The 19,853-nt window shown below is 42.9% G+C and overlaps 1 protein-coding gene across 3 annotated transcripts in view; it reads right to left on the minus strand.

Moving 5' to 3' along the window:
* The window catches only part of VSIG10 (V-set and immunoglobulin domain containing 10), a 49,555-nt gene extending 32,872 nt beyond the window's left edge, over window positions 1–16,683 (minus strand). Inside the window, exons 1-3 of one of the 3 annotated variants that reach the window (XM_088449105.1) lie at window positions 16,440–16,683; window positions 10,842–11,120; window positions 8,080–8,385 (exon numbers count right to left, since the gene is read on the minus strand). In XM_088449105.1, the coding sequence (XP_088305231.1) occupies window positions 8,080–8,385; window positions 10,842–11,120; window positions 16,440–16,497 (643 nt within the window). In that variant the 5' untranslated portion in view covers window positions 16,498–16,683. Of the gene's footprint in view, window positions 1–8,079; window positions 8,386–10,841; window positions 11,145–16,184; window positions 16,232–16,439 lie in introns of those variants that run through there. The other 2 variants (XM_088449106.1, XM_088449107.1) reach the window with 2 other exon arrangements.
* Window positions 16,684–19,853: the final 3,170 nt, after the last annotated feature.

Genomic DNA, 19,853 nt, shown 5'->3' on the forward strand with positions numbered 1-19,853 from the left:
TTCTCCTGACACGGATGCTCCCTACCATCCAGCCCTACAGCTCTTTCATCCAGCACCAAGCTATTGACTCTGCACTGGACTGTAGATGAATGTTCCCCAGAGACTTCACAGTCTTGGTATTGGTGAGTCTCACAATATCACCTGACCACGACAGATAACATTGGATTGACACTCTGCCAATCCTTCTTTGGGAGATATAGCAGTCTACAAGTAATTTATTACTCTTGCATCTACAAAGCAATTGAATCTCTCTACTGCATACATTCCTCCCCCCCTATTAAGATCCTACCAAAGAGGGAATATTCCACTATATAAAATTTTCATACGTATTTAGCTTATGTGTAGGTCAGCTGGGAGACCACATAGCTGCTCTCTGATTTGCTACTCGATGTGACTTAATGTCAATGTGATGCCAGGCCGCAGGGAGTCACTGTGTGCAGGATCCTTACCTATGTAGCATGTCTGCAACCTGATGTCACTTAATGTGACCTATGCTACTATTTACTGATCTTCTTTTTATGTTACATTATGGTCAAAAGTTAAAAAACATCTCATAAAGGCAACACACCTCTTCCGAAAGGGCCCCATTCTCTGGCAGATCTGAGACCATTTCTTCATACCACTCCTGCCAGGGCCAAGGTAGATCCAGCAACGTCCAGCCCCCTTTCTTCCTCCTCATCAACCCCTACAATGTCCCTATTTCAGGAAGACCAACCCCAGACATCCTCTGAGAAGGACACAGATCTCCAGGACATCATGTCTTTCATGAAGACCTTACCCACAAAACAGGATCTCCAAGATACCATTCGGCACGAACTTGCTATTGTTCGGAAAGACATAATGCAGATCTCGGACTGAGTCACATCTCTAGAAAACTGTCAAGAATCCACAGACGCTTACTTGAAATCCTTGAAAGACGTAATATCTGCCCAAACAAAAGAAATTTGTGCTATCAATCTGAGGATGACAGATCTTGACAATAGGGGACGAAGAAACAACGTTCGTATTAGAGGTCTCCCAGAAGAAGTCCCCCAATCTGGTCTGATAGATGCACTCACCAAGATACTCAACGAAATTCTGGGGAATGACCCAAATGAGCTTATTACTTTCGAAAGAGCTCACCGAGCCTTAAAACCAAGAGGTCTCCAAGCTTACCGCCCCCGTGATGTGATATGTCGTCTACACTACTACTCACAGAAAGATGAACTTATGCGCAAAGCACGACAATTGGACGGAATTGACTTCAATGGTGCAGTGATCCAAATATTCCAGGATTTATCCTGGCATACGGTTCAGCAGCGTAAATCCCTTAAACCACTCACTGATGAACCCCGTAAGCGCCAACTGAAATACAGATGGGGCTTTCCCTTTAACCTCCAAGTATCTTCTGGTGGGAAAACACATTCTTTAACCTCGTATGCTGATCTGCCTTCATTTTGCTCTGGACTTGGAATACCAAAGCTTAATGTCCCTAATTGGGAATTTGATCTGCCTGAACTGCAATTACCTCAAAGACCCGAGAATAACCCTCCTTGGCAAGAAGTTCGTAGCTCTAGGAGGAGACCACACACTTCGTCACCTTCATTGTCTGAAGATGCCACCTGATTGAACTTATCTACTCTAGGTCTCGGTTTCTCCTCCGTCAAGAGCAGGTGAGATCCACCTAATTGTAGATTTCATTGCCTGCCAAATGTTTGCTTTATCTACTAGTTTGGTTTTTTGCTTATTTAGAAGTAATGGATAGTTTAAAATTTTTATTCTTTTTTTTCTGATGATCCATTAGGATACCAGTCTAGATATTTTTGACAAACTAGGTGTGTTTTTTCTTATAATTCAATAATAATATTAGACAGTTATAGGTTATGTCTTATTGCGACATTATTGTATGTTTATCTATTACGCCCCGCGCAGTGACTTCCTAACCCCACACCCGCCCTCGGCTTATATGCCTATTGGGTTTCTGGCTCCTCAGAGTGCCAGTTTCTCTACTGCGGGTTTAACCCTGTTTTTGCAATTCCTTTCTCTCTTATGTTTCACTTTATGTTCCTTTTCAGATGTAATTGTTTTTTTTTGTTGTTTTTTTTGACCATTTTGAGGACTGATGTATGTTTTGTATCTTCACAAATTACATGACCTCCCCAAGTACAATTAATATACACTCGATTAATGCCCGGGGCCTCAACACACCTGAGAAAAGATCTACTCTCCTGAGATCCCTATGGGCTGATAGGGTGGATGTTGCATTGATACAGGAGACTCATTTTAAAATTTCAGCCCGCAGCCCATCCCTAACCAATTATCGATACCCACTGCATATTATTGCAACACCCCAGATAGCAAAACCAAGGGAGTAGCAATCTTATTTTCAAAAAATCTGCAAATTTCTATAACTTCGGTCCACAAACCAGTCCCAGGTAGGATACTCTTAATAAATTGTAAAATATATAACCAACCCCTATACTTTCATTGTGGTCTACCCCCCTAATCAGGACCAAACCTCTTTTTTTAAATCTCACCTTCCAAAGCTTGAATCTCTATGTTCCAGGATTATAGTTTTGGGGGAGACCTTAATTGGCCTCTTGACCCAACTCTCGATATCTCGACTAAAGCCCCCAGATATTCCCAACAGAGATATAGTAGGGTCAGGAAATTGTTCCACGACCTCCAGCTGGCTGATACATGGAGGATCTCTCACTCTTTAGGCCGTGACTATTCGTTTTATTCTCATCCCCACAAAACATATACACGACTTGATTATTTGTTTCTAAGTTACAAACACCTTCCACTCCTTTTAGATGCCTCAATTGGCTCAATTACTTGGTCGGACCATGCCCACATATCAATAACTCTGTCGGCTCGGCATCAATCTCCTAGTCAGTGGACCTGGCGCCTGAATGAATCTTTACTGCAGGATATTACTTGTAGAGATGAAATCAACAAAACCCTGATTGATTACTTTTCTACTAACGACACTGAAGAGGTTTCTAAAATTACCTTATGGGAAGCTCATAAGTGCGTATTGCGAGGCAAAATTATCCAGCTTGACTGCCAAATGAAAAAACAAAAAATGCAACTCATAGCGAGTCTATTGCAGCTGATTCATTCTTTAGAATCCTCACATAAATCTACACTGTCCGGGCCAAAGCATGCCGAGCTGACAGAGGCCAGAACTCAGTTAAAGAGGCTACTCTCTGACAACGCCCAACTCTCTCTCCATAGATGTAAGCGAAGATACTATCAGTGGGGAAACAAACCGGGTCGCTTGCTTGCTCAGGCGCTCTGGTCTCAGAGGGCGAATTAATTTATTAGCTCTATGAAAGATGAAACTGGTTCTCTTCACTTTAAGACTCCCGACATAGCATCTTGTTTTAAAAAATATTACACAACCTTATATAATTTGAGTAAAGGCCCTAATGGAGCTGACCCTGCTTCTTGCTTATTAAATGCTAAAGAATATTTGGCAAATGTAACTTATCCCACTCTTTCGCTTTCTGATTGTGATACACTTGAAAAGCCCTTTACTCTTCAAGAACTAGAACATGCCATCTCATCTATGCCATCGGGCAAGAGCTTTGGTCCAGATGGATACATAATTTATTACAAAACATTCAAAGATATTTTGGCTCCCAGACTTATGCAGGCTTTCAATTGTATATTAGCAGAAACTCCCTTTTCCCCCAGTCCTTGGAAGCTCACATAACTGTGATCCCTAAGCAGGGTAAGGATCCCTCGGTATGCGCCAGTTACAGACCTATTTCCCTCTTAAACGTGGATCTAAAATTATTTGCAAAACTAATGGCAAATAGACTGAATGGCCTGCTCCCTTCACTGATACATAGCGACCAGGTGGGATTTGTCCTTGGCCGAGAGGCGAAGGATATCACCACTAAAGTACTCAACCTAATCCACTTAGCTTCCAGTAGTCAGATTCCCACTATTATGCTTTCCAATGATGCCAAGAAGGCATTTCATAGGGTGAGTTGGCATTTTATGAGGTCTGTGTTGGAGCATATCGGGCTTGGTTCTCAAGCATTGCACAGGATCTTGGCTCTATATAGTATGCCCACTGGTAGGGTTTGTATCAACGGCTCTCTTTCTGACCGCTTTTCAATAACTAATGGGACAAGACAGGGCTGCCCATTGTCCCCACTGATTTTTGTTCTTTGTATAGAAGCACTAGCCAGATCAATCAGGGCCAATAAACAAATATCCGGCCTATGGATGGGGGACGTAGAGTACAAATTAGCGATGATCGCAGATGACATTTTGGCTTTGGTCTCATATCCTGAGGCATCCCTTCCGCATCTGATGCGAGAATTTGACTTCTATAGTACACTTTCAGATTTTAAAATTAATATGTCCAAGTCATGCGCCCTTAATATATCAACTTCTCCCTTACATATGGTAGGGTTGAAACGCTCTTTCCCCTTTCAGTGGTAGAACTCACATATCACTTATTTGGGTATCAAACTGCCTTGAAATTTATCTCTATTAGTCTCGTTAAATTACACTCCGCTCCTTAAAGTATTACGAGCAGACTTTAGCAGATGGCACTTTAAACAACTTTCATGGCTGGGAAGGATAGGAGTCATCAAAATGAACACCCTCCCTAAGTTATTGTATGTCCTCCAGACATTGCCGATAGGTGTTCCCGGTTCGGCTCCATACAGCTTTTGATTCAACAATTATCTGGTCCTGTAAGAGACCCAGGATTAAACTATCAGTCTGACGCGATCCACTCGCAGAGGAAGGTTTCAGCTGCCTGACATTAAAAATTATTATCATGCAATTCATTTAAATAGGGTGTTGGATTGGACCAGGAGCCGGGAGGTTAAGCAGTGGGTGGAATTTGAAGGGATACACATTCAGCAATATCCCAAAATTTTCCCTTGACTTCTGGCTTTGCCGAAGTTTCCTCATTCTCAACCGACCTTCACCCCGACCCTTTCGGTTTGGGGGACTTTACACCGCATACCTGACATTTCTTCAGTATTCGGGCCCCTAACTTCATTTTTAGCCAATGCTGATTTTTCCCCTGGTATGACTATCACACTTTTCGGACTGGGCAGTTGAGGGGCTCTTTAGAGTAGGCCAGCTGGTGACTTCCAGAGGTGTGAAACAGTTCTCAGATATTAAGACTAAATGATAATATCCCATAAAAAGATTTCTGGAAGTTTTTACAGATCAGACATTGGGCCTGATTCAGACCCACTCGCGAGCGGCTGTCCGCTCGCAAGTGGGTCGATGTTCTGGACTGAGCATGCGCACGACGGAGGGAAAGTCCTTCGCTCGTTGTGTCTGATCAAAGGGGGCGTGCTGTCGATGTTGATTGACAGCACGCCCCCTTTGGTAGGCGTGCCTCCCTGACGGGGGCGTTCCCACGGGAACGCCTCCCGTCAGAAGCCGGCCCACTGACATCACTAGTGATGTCAGTGGGAGTGATTTTGGCTCTGATAGAGCCAAAATCACTCCGGAGCTTGCGGTTGAAAACCTCAACCGCAGGCTCCGGCTCGCAGTTTCGATGGTCGCGATGGTCAAGACCATCGCAGCCATCAAACAGCACGCTCGTATAGCCTGTGGGTGGTGACCCACAGCTATACGAGCGTCCAGGAGGACGCTCCATTTTCATGGAGGCCGGCCCTCATTCAGAGCGTGCGCTCTGCTGAGAGCGTATGGCTCTGAATGAGGGCCATTATCTCCAATCGGGGTCTAGGCTCACTCTAGGCCTCTAGGGAGATAACACAATTGAAAAGACTTGCGTGGCTCCTTCAAATCCTACGTATACAATATCCACTATATGCAAATTATTACAACATCAGGGATCCCAGATCCTTCCCCACTACACCTCAGCCTGGGAAAGAGACCTTCATTTAAATCTAAGAGAAAGAGATTGGGAAAACATTTCTTAAGGCCCATAGTAGCTCTGTTTGTGTTCAGACCAGAGAGACCCAATATAAGATACTAATGTGCTGGTATAGACATCCTTTGTTACTACAATGTACCCTTCAATATCAGCTAAATGTTGGAGATGCCTCGACTCAGTTGGAAGTTTACTACATGTCTGGTGGTCCTGTCCTCTCATAAAGCCCTTCTGGAAAGATGTCCTTGCAACCTCCTGTGACATGCTTGCGATACCTATCCCTACAGATCCAGCTTTTTGGTTGCTAAATCACTCTCCTACCCCATTGTCACAATATAAAAAAATCACTGCTACGCCATTTAGGTAACGCTGCTCGAGCGTCGATGCCCATTCTTTGGAGATCATCTATCCCCCCTACTCGCAAGACATGGTTTTCTAGATTAGAGTATTATATGTTAATGGAGGACCTTTTTCTATCTATAGTCTTGGTTTGAATATAAATTAACAAGTACATATACCAATTATATTTCTACATGTGCTGATACAAACTGATTTATAATGTAATACAATATATAGTTTTTCTATATTTTTATAAAGGTGTCCTTTAAGGTCAATTAACCCTTTTTATTTTCTCTCTCCCACCCCCTCTTTCTTAGCCCCTTTTGTTCTTTAGTTCAGAAACTTTATGTGAATACTATTTTGATTGTCTCTTTATTTGCATATTGTTATGTATAGCAATGTTAATTTACCTCGCTGTGCCGAGACCTGATATAATGTTGTGTAAAGCGGAATGTTTTTTCATCAAGACTGAATGGAAATTGTTTTGTTTTATTATTCTAATAAAAACAGAATTTAAAAAAAAAAAAAAAAAAAGAAAATTCCTTCGGCAGCTGTTCAACAGATTTAGGTGTCCGTCAAAGATCTTAAAGGTAAGGCAAGGCCAAACCCTTGCTGGCCTAATGCTGGGTACGTACCTGACAGATTTGCCAAATGATGCTGCTAGGTACTAGACAACTTTTGGAGCTTACAAATGATCCAGAGAACATTTGCACACACTACACATTTAATGACACAAGATGAGGTTGCCGATTTAAATACAAACTCCCAACAAAGGTGACATTTTAACATGAATTATCGTCAGGAATTGGAGTCGGATGGTCAGAATTAAGTACACACTACTTTTTTCAGTCTGATAAATTACAGTCGGCCCCGACATATGTTATGCAGCACTTCTCATATCAGAACCTGATGACACTGGTTTTGGCCCAACTGTCTGCCACAGGTGCAGTGTACACACAGATTCTTGGGCCAATCGGTTTTAAATGACACTTTGGCCATCTTAAGTCTATTCTAGCTCTTTTTTCTGCCAACACAAATTAAAAGATAATATTATCAATGGCAGCAAAGACGTCATTGGGAATAAGTGAAGTGGTTACAAATATTTGGGCTGTACGACCATTTTAAAAAGATTAATAATGGCCTTTAACCATCAGAGGAAATTTTTCCCAGGTATGAGCTTACAGGGTCACCCATACACCCAAGTAATGGAACCTCAAGGGCAGCAACTTGGTGAGGAGGCATCTATGAAGGGGGAAGACACTGGACTTCATCCAGTTAATCAGTAAACCAGAGAAGGCACCACACTAAGAAGACTGTCCACCGAGCGGATAAGCATCAGCCAAACACAGCTGCATATCATCAGTGCAGAGATAATAGTATCTTGGTATAAAGCAAAAGAAAAAAAGATTTTACGAAGACCACGAATGCCAGGATCAGCTTGTATTACACATGTCAGCGGATACAAGGACCATAATGTTGACATCACAATGTTAAGAAATGCCAACATTCTGCATGGTCCGGCTGCTGAGGTTTAGGGTTAGACTATAGGAGGAGAGATTTGGGTTAGGCACTAGGGGGGAGGAATAGTAATATTTACCACCAGAAGCAAGACAGCTATAAAAAAGATGGTTGTGACCGCTGTTATGTTCTCAACTGATATACTGCTACTTAAAAATACTGCCAGAATTTATCTGCATCAACCCGGGCAGTATAATCACTAAACTCTTCATTGTAATTTGATACCATGTTTAAGAGTGATCAGAATACCCAGGGAATCTTTTACTACATTATGCAACACTCAAATGTTACTCAGCTGAAACTGAATTCTAGCATTGGTATGAATCTGTTTAACACTGGAAATTGTACAACGTCATACTCACGATAAACTAGAAGCTGGAGAGTAGAAGAGGCTTTCTTCCCACTAACAGGGTTCTCAGCAGAGCACGTATAGTTTCCTTGGTAATTTGGAGCCACATTGGTCACAGAAAAGTCGAGGAAGATTCCATTTACCCGGTGAAACAGCTCAGGGTTTTCATCTTGTGCATCCAGCACAAGCTCCATCTTCGGTGCAGGAAAAGAAAGACTGGCACAACTGAAGCTTATGTTGGAACCTCTCAAGATATAAAGTGTTCCATTTGGTAAAGTTTTGGTTGACGAGATCTTAAAAGTCACATTGTTAGGCCCACCTTTATTGATAAAAAGCAAAATTAATATAAAATATTGGTTAATGGACTAAACATAGAAAAAACTAAAACAGGCAATAGTTCCATGAAATTATTTACAGAATGGTTAATAGATCTGTGTGAATAGACTACTTATAGAACTGGAAATTAAAAAGTTAAGTCTTTGGTAAAAAGGTCTAACTAGATCATCTTTGTTTCCCGTCTTAAGAGCAAATATGTGCAAACAAGAAATTGCCAAGCTCCAGGTACAAATGTTAAACATGGAGACCAAAAAAAGCTAAAATAAATCCTGCAAATGATAATAAATAAAAAAAATATATCTTTACAGAGAATAAGTGTAATCATTTACATCAGTCCCTGCCACAGTGGCTGGGGAGTCGGGCGTTTAAAGTCTACCACATAAATACACACTAAAAACAATTCTGTCTACATCAAATTAACATACCAGTATAGACTCTGGAAGACACCCATGCAAAATGGTAGAAATTACGGATTTTGCCACCTCAGTGTAGTCAGTGCAGACCGTGACTGCACTGGCTAGACTGTGACTGCCAGTGGCTTCCTATTGGAAGCGCTACCTGCCAGTCACATATACAACAGGCAGCCCCAGGGGGGAAGGATCTCCTCCCCCTGGGACTGCCAGTCAGGGCTGCTTTTAGCAGAGAGAGGCTTCCAGGAGGAAGCCACTACTCTGCCTTTCCACCAGCCCTAACCGGCTCCTTAGAAGACAATGACATGCGCGGCTCCCCACTGCTAGTGCACTTGTGCCAGTCCTGGCACCTGACAGATCGATTGCGCAGGCACCGGGACCCAGCCAGAAAGAGGCAGGACCCGGTGAGTGACCCTCTCGTTTTCAGCAGCGACAGCCTCTCACATCTAAGAGGGTAGGAACCGCAGCTGGTAGAGAACAATTGTAAACTCTGCAAGGAGAAGTTGGAACAGAACCCATGGCCCCAGTGCAGTGCAGGGGCGTCGGGAGTTCTGATGGCCCAGGTACAGGGGGTGTGACCAAATATGCCTGCATGGCCACGCTTCTACCCCAAGAAAACCTTAGTTACTATAAACGGCGCCACTGGGCGGATCCAGGGGAGGGGGTGACCTGTTAATTTGTTCCAAACTGTACGTTTCTCCTCTCTGCCAACTACCGCTGGCCGCACCTGTATAGCAGCGCAGCCACAGTGGCAAATCGGGCAGTGAGAAGAAACTGCTGCAGCATACTCTGGGCAAATATTTTTATTAATTTCTGAATTTATTTCACTGATTTGGGGTCCAATAGGGAAAGTACTAGTAAAGCGATTTGTATACATTCCTACACCTGCTCCCAAAATTAAAACACAACAGCACAGTGACACAATAAATGCTAAAATCTACAATGTGGTGCTTTGCATAAGACAGTTGAATCAAACTGACATTCATTTTAAAATAGACCCTCAGGGGTGTAATACATGCTTTGCAAATAGGACACATGTAGTAGCGTTACAGGAATTTGCTAGCACAGTGGCAGGCAATCCTTGACACTAGTGCCACAAAGTGGCACTCAAGGATGTTTTGAGTGGAACTGGTAGAGTCAGTACCTCTCCCACTAGGTGTACTCCTTCCTTCCTTCTCCACCTCCTCTCAGAGGATACCCTTTTGGTGTACCCTCTTCAACCTGAAGAACCAAATCGCGGCTGGCATACCTTATGAAGCCTGGACCTTTGGTGAGTGAGTCACAGTTAGCCCTGCTCACAATTGAATAAAAGTACAAAATTCTGATGTATGTCTTCATCTCCAGGCTACAAATTAAACACTTAACCTGAGCAAACTTAACTTCAAAAAAAGGAAGGACAGGAAGGCAACTAACAATTTCAGCACACATCTATTCATTTTATAAATGTTTGTATACTAAACGAATGTTCAATTCATAGTGGCACTTCAGAAATTTTTTTGGCTTGTAATGTTAATCGTCTGGCAGCCAAAGAGAAAACCCATTGCCTTCCCCTGTACTGAGGACTGCAAACAACGATCTACCGCTTGTAGGGACACACATTTACATGACATGTTCTACATTCTACATTAAACAATTCTTTACAACATACCATTAAAGCTTTCTAATAAAACTATAATCTCAAAATTCAATCTTAAAGTGAATTTGTGAACCATACACTGTGGAGTCAGCCACTTTCTGATGTGAAGGCATATTTGTATTTCTATGCACTAGTTTTTCAGGTGTTTGTACATCGGGCTGTGCTGACAATTATATTTGCACAGCATATACAATTATAATGCATAATGTACATTTTATTTGTAGTATCCATATATTAATAGTGTACACCATTATAAAACTTGCAATTAAAACTTATTCAGACAATATTTGATTGTGTGCAGCACGAGGGCATGCTGCTTTAAATCCAGCGTAAAGAGTTTACTTATTAGAGTGACCAGAAAATAAGATATTGTTGATTATGTACTATTCTTACTTGTGATTCTCAGATATACATGAGGTTCAGAATCTGCCGTTTGTGAACAATCCCTGCAACCATAGTTTCCTTCATCTTCCATGCTTAGCTTTGTTATCAGAAGAGAACTCCCGTTCCATCTTGAGAACCGGTCATCTGAGGAGTTGTCTGTGTCACAGCCTAGTAGTTCTTGTTTGGGGCTGTCCATAAACCAGGCCACCTTGATTTTATTCTCTGTCACGGTACTGCAGGCTATAACTATCTGTCCACCAAACTCTCCAGTAATGTTTTGCAGTGAAGCTGTAAGATGTCAACATATAAGATCTGAGAGAGATTGGTATTAATTAAAAAAAACAAAAACACACAATTATGAATTTAAAAATAAAAAACTTTGTAACATTTGAAGGTAGAGTAATAGTGTGCTTTAGATTTGTTATTATTACAGGTTGATTTTTATTATTCTAATGTCTTCTAAGGATGGAAATAATGTACTTATACACACTGCAGTCATTTTGTTTTCTCTGGAAACATTTTGACTCATCTGTAATCCTTGTAAAAGAGACATTTTGGCACCCTAACTAGATATATTATTCTTAGAATGCAAATATAAAGCTCTTGTCCAGCATGCTGACAATCAGGATGCCAACGGTCACAATACCGACAACTGCATCCCAACTGTCAGAATACCGACAGATTGTGGAGGCAAGTATTAGGGTTAGAGGGAGGTTTAGGGTTAGGCTGCAGGATGGGAGGGTTAAGGTAAGGGTTATAATGCTTGCAGAACTCTGTTGAGATTCTGACTGTCGGGATGGAGTGGGCATGAAATGCCCGCAGCTCAAATCCCAGCGCCGGAAGCCCGATGAGTGAACATCTTGACAGGGGCAGGCAAGTACCCTATTCCTCCCCTCGCCCCCCTTCCCCCCAACCCTCCCTTAGTGGTGCCTAACTCTAACCTCCCCTTCCGCCACCCTAAGCCTAACCCTCGTCGGGAGGGGGGGGGGGGGAATGGGTGTTTAACCCCAATTACCCCCCAGGTTCCCTAATCCTAACCGCCCCATCCCCGGGCTGACGATGATACTTACCCAGATCATTAATTCGGGATTCCGGCAGTCGGGATGACAACGCCGGTATCCTTATCCCCTTCAGGATAGTGGAGACTGCATTTGGCTGGGCGTCGGGATTCTGGCATCAGTATATCGGTGGCCGGTATCTCGTCCGCCGGCATATTAACTACATCCTGTCGGGATGCCCCTGTTGGCATTCTGACCGTCGGCATCCCGACTGTCGGGATCCCATTCAGGACAGGTACTTTGGGTAAATGCTATTTACATGGTAGCATTCGATTCAATGATTTATCTGCTGAGTACTCATGGCATGGTGCAAACCAGTGCCGAGACACATGCCCATAGTTCTCCCTTTTTTGAGGCTCGTCAATATAGGAAAGGAATTTTCTGCTCTGCCTTTAAAATTCTGCGGAGACAGCGTCACTAATCTGTATCCATTGTATTCTTTATCCTGTCGAGTTCACTGCTTTGTATACATTTGTATTCAGGCAGCAGTGTTGTGTTATATCACAGTGCTACAAAAATAAACCACTCTCCATGTTCATCTAAAACAGGGGTGGGGAACCTTTCTTCTGCTGAGGGCCATTTTGATATATATAACACTATTTGCGGGCCTAGTGCAGGCCACTCCCCCTCCGTGGCCTGTAAGGGCAGCGGTGTGACTCTCTGAAGCATCCTAAGGATGCTCCAGGCGGCACTGCTCCATAGATTCTGGCTGTAGGGTGCCATTCCAGGCACCCTTCTAGCCAAATGAGGCTAGCAGGAAAAAAGCTCTGAGGGCCAGACCAAATGATTCCGGGGGCCTTATATTGCCCCCGAGCCTGAGGTTCCTCATCCCTGATCTAAAGACAAGGCTGAAGGCACAGAAGCTACAATAAAACAGCAGTGTAATAAAGGCAAATTCCAAAATTACAATTTTTTAATTTTTTTTTATTTTTTTTTTAACTCTACCACCCCCTTACCTTAATGTGAAGGTGCCTCCAAACTAGTTGACACCAAGAGGGATGCCTGATAGGATCTACAGAAATAAGGACATGATTTTCACAGCAAGCCACGGTAGACAGTCACATTGTGCCTGTCTTCCACTGTGTCATCCTGCTGCAGATGGCTGATGAAATGACATTTTACAACAGTTACCAGGATAGAGCTCTGAAATGTAATGAACTTGATAGTCAAGTGGTTGAATGATAAAATGTAATTTACATGGGAAATCTCTTAAAAATTTGCTTCATTTTAAGTCTCACCTATGTAAATTAACTAAAGATAGGGAGCTGTGTTAAGTTTATTTTAGTCTATGGATTTGCTTTGGTTATTTTCTTCATAGCAAATTGTCAAATGACTTAGGCACCCACACACTTAAACAGATAAACAGTGCATGGAAAGAGCAACAAATCTCCAGCACCAATATTGGACTTTGTTAAAGAGGATCATTTATCATACCCCAACTTGCCCTGAACTTTACTACTGGACTGTTTTAACAAAAAACTCCATATAATAAATCATCCCAATAAAATGTATACAATGCAAATAAGCTAATTATTTTGTTTATAAACCCCCTACCAAGAAATACTATTTTATTCCTGTTAGATGAATCTCAAGAACGGCTCTTTGTCACCATTTAATTATAAACTGTATCCTTGGTAGATGTGGAGAACATTCCCATAATTCTGCTAGACTTATACACGTAAAGAACTACAGCTTCGAGAATGCATTGCTCTGAAATGGGATAGAGGTCACAGTAACTAATTTATCCTTCAGAGACCTATTATATGAAAATGTTGTTAGTTTAGCATACTAGATCGTTTGATCAGTGCAATATTGATGTGATATAGTTGAATGTAGCAGCAGTGTGTTGGGAATGGACACAGGTTGTAGCGATTTGTAATAATAGTGTATCTAAAAGCAACTACTCACACCAATACTATGGGCCGTATTCAATTTGGAGTGAAAAGTGCATTTTGGCTAAACTTTTTCGCTGATGATGTCATTTTCGCCTATTTCATTTATCCCCGTATTCAATTTCCCCGACTTTTCGCAGGTGCGAAAAGTTTGCGCATTGTAACCAGCTGAAAAAAGTGCAGAATCAGGGTTTTGGGGTCCAAACTTGCGGCAACCCCCCTGAACCCTTCGTACACCCCCTTGACGCTAATTACGTCTAAAAACACAAAAAAGCACTAAAGACACCCCAAAAAAGCACTTTGAAAAAATGGGCGAAAAAAATCAAAGTGGGGGTACAAAATCAAAAAGTAGCAAAATAGCTTTTGGGGGTGTCTGGAAGTATGGGGGAGGTGTTTTTTTGATTGCAGGCGTTTGCTGAAGGTGCATTTTTGGAGCTATTTAATGCTTTACTTTAGCAACTTTAAAATATGCTTGCACCTATTTTCATGTACCCCAAATTAGATGAGAATACTTATTTTCAAAAAAAAAAAAAAAAAATTGCTAAAAACTATTCTTCACCAATGACGCTAAATAGTACCTATTGAGACCATTGAAAGGCCCCAAATTCCTTCAGCAGGGCTAATCAGGGGTACCCACAGTGAACCCCTATGTCAGAGCATCTTTTGGGGGGTGTCAGGCTGATTTCCCCAAAAATGACAGGACTTTTCACCTGTGTGAGTTTCGCCGCGTCCCGATCTCGCCGATTTGGAATTGAATACGGGGATACGCGGGGACGAGCGTAATACTTTTTCATGCAGAAAAGCGGCAAAGACGGCGAAAAGTCCGACCTTGGACTTTTCGCTTCAAATTGAATAAGGGCCTAAATAGTATGCAAAAAAAATATTTTATATTAAAAGTAAGAGATCATTGACAACATTTCTGTTTTTATCTATATGTGGCATTTGTGGTAGCCCAGGGCAATAAGGTGGCCTAGACCATCCATATTTCTCAGGATTAGCTGGCTGCATTTAACACTTGGGATGACTGACATGCTGTATGTTGTAATTAATATGTAAAAATGTCCTCTCACCTTCCAGCGGAGATACAGTCAAAATGCCAACAGCCACGAAGCCGTCTGACTAAATACCGATGTGGGACTAAAGACAGGTGTTGAAATCCCGACACCCGTCTATATCCCGACGTCGGAATTTAGATAGACAGCTGTTACCATAGTACAGTGTTTACTAGTAACTGCTGAAATCAGGTTACCCAATGGGGCTAGGAAAATATCTAGCATTAATTGTTGGAGGAGGATGGGGAGGAGGCAATGGTCCCCATGCACTCACTTAAATGTGAAGAAGATAAAGCAGACAACATCCAATAGATTACACCTACAGTCTGGAGAAGTGGCAAGGGTGTATTACGTCATTAAAACCAATAGGACCTGCTCATATGCTTTCACTAGCATTAAACAATTATTTTTGAAAACAGTGGGTTTAAGGCGCCCCGAAGTCCAGCTGTAACTAAAGATTATCTTTCCAGCCAGCCAACCAGCAAGGATAATCTTAGGTGGGTGGGCAGTTATAAGCAGTATAAAATACTGTGACACTACTGTTTTGAGCTGTACACTGTTTTTTTCTCAGGCAGCGGCAGGTGTGCGACAGGGGATGGTGCTTCTATTAAAAAAAAAATAATTTTGTAAGAAATGTAAATATAGTGAAAAAAAAGGCTGCACCTTATATTATGTTTTACTTTACAATTGTGTAATAGTAATCCTCATGTGATAAGACCTATTTAAACTGAAATGTATATTATAAGGGGGCAAGGCACAAGAAAGGTATGTGAAGTGGAGGCCTACATTGTACAAGTGCAGGTTTAAATAAATAAGTAATCACTCAGAACCATCAGACTTCCTGTGGCTATAGTGAGCTTCATACTGATAAGAGTGCATTGTATTCAGACCTTTGCTCTTTTCAGCAAAGCATGAATCTAAAACAAAAATACTAAATATCCAATACCTTGGTTACAAGCACCATTCGCACATACATTACACAAAGCAGTTACACTCCAGGTGAATTGAGTATTGTGGAAACACTTTGCTCATCTCTAGTAGTTATGTATGATTACACAAAACAGAAAAAAATATTGTTTTTACTTTAACTCAACAGCATTTTGTATCCTAAATGTACTTTACAGAAACAGATTTGCATTAGTTCAATGTCTGTGAAGATACAAGTAAATATTCTCACCTTATTAATCTGTGGAGGAACCAGTAATTGTGATAAAGCAAGTTACAGTACAACATATTTTATCTATTCTGATTATGGGCAGCAGAAAAGAATAGTCTGCATGTACTGATCTGAACTTTGCTTTCTCTAACACATTTCACAACATTTCCCTATCAAAACAAACCAGCTCTTACATCTAATAGGTTATGGTGCATATGAACCTTTCTCTCCAGGACAGGTATATAGAGCCACAAAACACTAGTGGTGCCAGACAATTCTGATTTACTGGAATAGACAGACTGTAGCTGTGCGGTGAGAGCAGGGGAAGGACAGGTCCCCAGGACAGAGTATATGGATAATAGAGACTGCAGTACACTTCCGGGCATGTCTGTTCTGCTGTCAGCGCTGTATATACTGTAGGTAAGTACTGTATGCAACTAATCTCCTACCTTTAGCTGGTCCCCAGATCGGAACGGAGAGCAGTAGGAACAGCACAAGGGGCCCCATCTAGAGTGTTGCTCTTTCTTTCCCCTGGAGCGGAGCAGGTAGATGGAGAATGAGCGACCTCACGGGAGCTGGTTTTCCATGTCCCGCTCTCTGTAATGTGATGTCCAGTCCTGATCATAGACCAGTGCTGATGGCCAGGGGATGCCACGTGCAGGCTGCTGGGGATCCTGCGACCTAGGTGTCAACTTTCGTCCACACTCCTATGATGTCTGCGCTCTTCCTGCTTTCCTAGCTGCACAGCAAAGGCCACTCCCTGCGTGGCCAGGTAAGAGGAGTGCCTCCTCCAGCTCTCCGTATACCAATGCTGTAATGTACCTGTGTGTGCCGGCCGGTGTATATGGGCGGCAGCAGGAGACCATAATCAGAGCTGTGCACTGTGTTGACCAGCATTACTCTGGGAGAGCTGTGGTGTTGTGTAGATGGTTTGTATACACAGTGACTGTAAGCAAGGTATGGAGGAGGTGTTAGCAACTCAGTTTACCTTTCATTATTCATACGGTTCATTTAACGAGTGAGCTGGAAAAGTAGGCTATGGGTATGGCATCACACGTAGGCAGGATCAGTTGTACAAAGTGGGAATTTGCAATTAGAGGATTCCAGAATCAGTCAGGCTTTGTCCATGTTCTAGGACAATCTCCTTATCGCTTGTACCTGTATTTGCTTTTTGAGGTGCTGTGCTAATATATATAAAATATTTATTTAACCCGTTCATGCATCAGCTCCCTTTGCTCCACACACCAAAAACTATACCTATTTGCTTCCAGACGTATTTCTAAAGCTGCATACACACCGAACGATTTTTTGAACGATTATCGCTAAACGATATCGCTTGAAAAAATCGTTCACTTTCTGAGTCAAATGATGAACGATAATCGTTCATGCGCGTTCACATTTGTAGTTTGTAGTTCCGTCAGACTTCTCAACTCAACAATTTTCATTAATGGAGCGTACACACGGTCAGATTTGTCAGACTTGTCAGATTTGTCAGATGAACGACTGAACGATTAAACGATTTGAACGATTTGGACGATTTGACCAAAGTTTTGAACGATTTGAACCATTGAACGATTTTTAACTGCATTAAAATGAATGGAATCGTCCAAGTCTGACTGCAAACCCATCAGATGTCAGATATCGTTATCTGACAAACGGGAACGCGCATCGTTGATCGTCCATCGTTCAGGCATGTCAGATATGAACGATTTTTCATCAGATATGAACGACTGAACGATTTTTAAATCGTTATCGTCCATATCTGAAGAAAAAATCTGATCGTGTGTATGCACCATAATTAGGGAATATGCAAAAATCGTTTGTAGTTCAAAAAAATCGTTCATTAAGGTGCATACACACTAGACGATATGCTCCCTGAGCGATATCGTCTAGTGTGTCCCCGGCAGGCTGTGCTCAATGTCGTTCATGACATTGAGCACAGCCGCTGAACAATATCATTGGCGATATCGTTCAGCGCCGGGCTCTCTCACCCATTCCCTGACATGCAGCAACCTGACGAGGTCGTCAGGTTGGCCTGCATGTCAGCCCGATGAACGAGGATGACGAACGACCCGCGGGAACGCGCGTCGTCGTCATCGTTCATCTTTTTTGTGTTAAAAATGGACGATAAAGTGGACGACTGAACGATAACGATATCGTTATCGTTCAGTCGTCCACTTTAATCGCCCAGTGTGTACGCACCATTACACTTTAAAAAATCTGACAGATATGGAGCATACACACGGTCAGATTTTTCGTTTGAACGATTTTTTTTTTTCAAACGATTTTGCTAACGATTTACTCAACGATTTGAACGATATCTGACAAATCTGACTGCAAACATGTCAGATATCGTTCTCTAACAAACGTGAACGCTCATCGTCCATCGTTCATGCTTGTACACATGATTTTTTCATCAGGATTGAACGATTTTTAAAATCGTTATCGTTCAAATCTGATAAAATCTGACCGTGTGTATGCACCAAAAATCTGACAGAAAATCGTTCATAAAATCGTTGGTAACAAAATCGTTGTGTGTGTGTAGGCAGCTTATGAAATCACTTTACACGCATGCCTAGTAAGAGATCTGTAAATAACCACTGGGCTTTTCCCCGTATGATTATTTACTTTTGCATTTCCCTTTGCTATCAATGTACATGAACTACTTAATGTGGTGATTTCTGTTTCTGCAGTGCAGAATAACAATTCATGCCATCTAAAATGACATATAGGATTCATGAAGAACAGGTAATTCCTGAATGTTGCATGCATCATCACTAAGGGGTCCATTCATGAAGCAGTGAGGTGTCCTGTTTATCTGAAAATCGTGCTATTCATAGAGCAGGGTGCCATTGGAGAAGCTTATTACTTCTCCAGCGGTGTGCCTGCTCCTGCATGTATCACATCACCATACATTTGTATGGTGAGTGCGATTCATAAAGGAACGGAGAGCTCAGCTTTCCATTCCTCTGCTTAGCACTGAGCTTTCCGTTCTTCTGCTTAGCACTGCATTCGCCATCTCAGGATGGCGCTAGCAGTGCTGTTAGCGAAGACAGCTGTCTTCCTGCCTTCTCCCTGTTGTCTCCACCCCCTTTTCTGCCAGCAGCCAATCAGTGGTGACTAGGGTAGATGCATATCCAGGGTCACCACCTGTAGTGGTGGCTGACCCAGTGCCTCCCCCCTGTTCCTACTAGAGATGAGCGGTTCGGATTCTGTGGAATCCGAACCGCTCCGAACATTGGGGATCCGAGTCCACCCGAACCCTGTTCGGGTGTTCACCGCCTGACTCGGATCCCCGTTCGGGGCCGAACAGTGGCCGCCTGATGTCGGATTCTCGCTAGAGAATCCGACATCAGGGCTCCTATTGTGTAGGGCAGACCGCTGTGATAGCGGTCTGCCCTACACAGAACAAACACACAGCCGCCAGCGGCAGCTGTGTGTTTGTTACAGCAGCCAATGAGAGTCACACAGACTCTCATTGGCTGCTGCACGGAGGGAGCCGGCTGGAGCTCACTCAGGAGCTCCGTCTTCCGGCTCCCTTCTCAGCGCGTGGATGCAGAGCGGACAGGTAAGTTTTGTGGGTTTTTTTCTTGTGTAAGGGCCGGGGGCACTACTGGGGGGGGTCTGCTACTGGGGGTGCCGTGGGGGCCATACTACTGGGGGGGGCACACTACTGGGGGGGTCTGCTACTGGGGGGGCATACTACTGAGGGGCCTGCTACTGGGGGGGGCCTACTACTGGGGGGGGCCTGCTACTGGGGGGGCCATACTACGGGGGGGCCTACTACTGTGGGGAGCCTGCTACTGGGGGGGCCATACTACTGGGGGGGCCTACTACTGGGGCGGCCTGCTACTGGGGCAGCC

Source organism: Taudactylus pleione, unplaced genomic scaffold, assembly GCF_031769625.1.
Source record: "Taudactylus pleione unplaced genomic scaffold, aTauple2 ptg000479l, whole genome shotgun sequence".
Lineage (NCBI taxonomy): Eukaryota > Metazoa > Chordata > Amphibia > Anura > Myobatrachidae > Taudactylus > Taudactylus pleione.